The 2,673-nt window shown below is 46.3% G+C and overlaps 1 protein-coding gene across 1 annotated transcript in view; it reads right to left on the bottom strand.

The window, feature by feature from the left end:
- Window positions 1–2,673, bottom strand: part of LOC106815738 (conserved oligomeric Golgi complex subunit 3-like) — a 26,375-nt gene that overhangs the window by 7,985 nt on the left and 15,717 nt on the right. The window contains exons 14-16 of the mRNA XM_014820246.1: window positions 2,419–2,553; window positions 1,663–1,866; window positions 1,461–1,559 (exon numbers count right to left, since the gene is read on the bottom strand). Coding sequence (XP_014675732.1) covers window positions 1,461–1,559; window positions 1,663–1,866; window positions 2,419–2,553 — 438 coding nt within the window. The remainder of the gene's footprint in view (window positions 1–1,460; window positions 1,560–1,662; window positions 1,867–2,418; window positions 2,554–2,673) is intronic.

Genomic DNA, 2,673 nt, shown 5'->3' with positions numbered 1-2,673 from the left:
TGCATGTATGTGCTTGTTTAGCCCTGTTTACTGTTTGTTTTGCACTGTTTACTACTGTGTGTATAATACATGTATATCAATAAAGGATAACTTGTATAGTAGCGATGATATCTCTGATTCTCATCACTTTTCCAAGTTTTCTTGTTCAAGTTTTAAAAAAAATATTTAAAAAAAATATTTATTTTTTTTCCGATGAAATCGATTATTGATTTTGATAACCAAGCGCTTGGTTCGAGCCACTGTTCAACCGATGATCGAGTATAATCGATGATCGTGACATCACTAGGCGCTTGGTTCGAGCCACTGTTCAACCGATGATCGAGTATAATCGATGATCGTGACAACACGACACAACACCATACAACACGATACAACACGATACAACACCATACAACAAGATACAACACGATACAACAAGATGCAACCCGATACAACATCATACAACACGATACAACAAGATACAACATCATACAACACCATACAACACCATACAAAACGATACCACACGACACCATACAACACGATACAACACCATACAACACGACACAACACGACACAACACCATACAACACGATACAACACCATACAACACGATACAACACCATACAACACAATACAACACAACACAACATGACTCGCAGAAGTGGACCAGGAAGGCACAACTGCTCCTCGCCTGTAAGTCACACGACACATCATCAGTCACAATCTAAGATGAGCAGTGGGCGATGTCAGCATATCAAGTACGTACCAGCGAGCAGTGGTCGCGCGTGTGCTTGTCTGCCAGGTCTGTGATCGTCGCCTGTACGCTCGGCCACATCAGTGTCTCCCTCTGCTGGAAGTAACAGCTGTGGCAGTCGGCAAGGATCTGTACGTACCTGCGTCGCGCGTAAAAATTATCGTCTTGATTACTTGTCTTGTTTTGTTTTTTGGCTTGATTATGAACGGTTCGCACGTAAAACCAGCGTTAGACGCATTAAACCCAGCAGCAGAGCTGGGAGAGAGCGTTAGACATAGAGTCGCGAAGAAACGCTCTGATGCAAATTTCTCAATTTGATTTCCAACGATTGCTGACAACTTATTTTGTCTCGACTATTTTGTCTCATTTTTTTGGCTCGATCATGGCTCATTTTTCCCGATTCCCCGACTTTGATTGAGTGACGAGTTTCGAGATTTTAAAGATTCATTCCTTATAGCACAATTTTGGCTAACGAAACGCGGGAATCTCCATCGAGTCGCCAAGTAATGGGCTTTAAAACGAAAGACCAGTAACAACGGATTCTGGACGAGTACAATCGTAAACCCTTCGGCAACCCTAGCTTCTCCCCTACGAACAGTCTCATACCCTAACCCTAACATGTTAACAGCCTCGCAGGCTAACAGCAGTGAGGAGGAGGAGGGGGAGGAGGGGGAGGTGTTAAATTTCAAGGACTTTCCATGACCGCGTGTTCCATTGTTCATACCTGTTCAGCGGAGGGGCACGCGATGATCTGTTGTTCCTCCGGTTCGTAGCTGTCCCTGACGATGCTGATAAACTCCTGAAAGCTCTGCTGCACACTTTGCTGGAACGTACGAACAACGGTAAACCACCGTTCATCGTTCATCCTGTTAGGCTCACATTACATGTTAGCTTGAGTCAATAGCGATGTGGAGAACCGATCTTACCCGTATCGGATGAAACAGTATGAACTCAGTGTCCTTGTTCGCGAGGTAAAGGTTCATACTGTGCTGGAACAGCGGCAGCTGGGTGCGCAGGTTCCTGTAGGCATCTGCTGCCACCTGCTGGATCTTTTCCTGACTAGCGAACGGCTGCTGTCGGAGGTTCACCTTGCGATCGCTCTCTTGTTTCACCATGCTGATGACGTCGGCCTGTGAGCGAGAGTAAAGTCAGAATTAAGGGCAGTGTGCGCGAGAACTACGTCGCAGAAACCTGGCCTGTCAAAATACTAGATTACCCGGCAACGGATCGCGTGACAGACCGAGTCGGACATTCCTCTATCACACGACGCAAGGCGCAACTACGGCATGGACGTGGTCAGAAGACGCATGGAGAGAGAACAGCGTGCAATACGTGAGGAGAGAGAGAGAACGAGAGAGAACGAGATGCAGGTAAGTGAACCATACACACTTATCTATTTAGCAACGTACAGTTGCATTCGTTCGCGTGTTGGTTTTAGATTTTAGGTTTCTAGATTTTAGATTTGTCGGACACTGTTCGATGACTGGTGTAGAGTCTGCGGTTTTAGCAGGTGAAGGTAAATGCTAACTGTACGTTATAGTTTGATCAGTTACTCTGCCGTGGGTCACGCGTAACTTTCACAGACCGTTATTCGTTGGCCCGACATTACGAATGTCCAGTCCCAGTTTAGGAATGAGCATGCAGTGAAAACGTGTATTTGTCAACAACTTGACACTGTCTACCTTTGTCATGAACGACTTGACGGGACCAGCAAGGAGGTCTGCGGAGTCTTGTATGAACATTTCACAGACGCGCTTGAGCTGGTTGTCCACGTCACGCTTAGAGTCGATGTAGGTTTCCATTACTTGTGGCGTTCCCTGCACAGACAGAGCGTAGCATGGTATAGCTACACGAGCGTAGCAGCGTATAGCTACACGAGCGTAGCAGCGTATAGCTACACGAGCGTAGCAGCGTATAGCTACACGAGCGTAGCAGCA

The sequence above is a fragment of the Priapulus caudatus genome, unplaced genomic scaffold (assembly GCF_000485595.1).
Source record: "Priapulus caudatus unplaced genomic scaffold, Priapulus_caudatus-5.0.1 Scaffold1190, whole genome shotgun sequence".
Taxonomy (NCBI): domain Eukaryota; kingdom Metazoa; phylum Priapulida; class Priapulimorpha; order Priapulimorphida; family Priapulidae; genus Priapulus; species Priapulus caudatus.
This window is presented reverse-complemented; position numbering and strand designations above follow the sequence as displayed.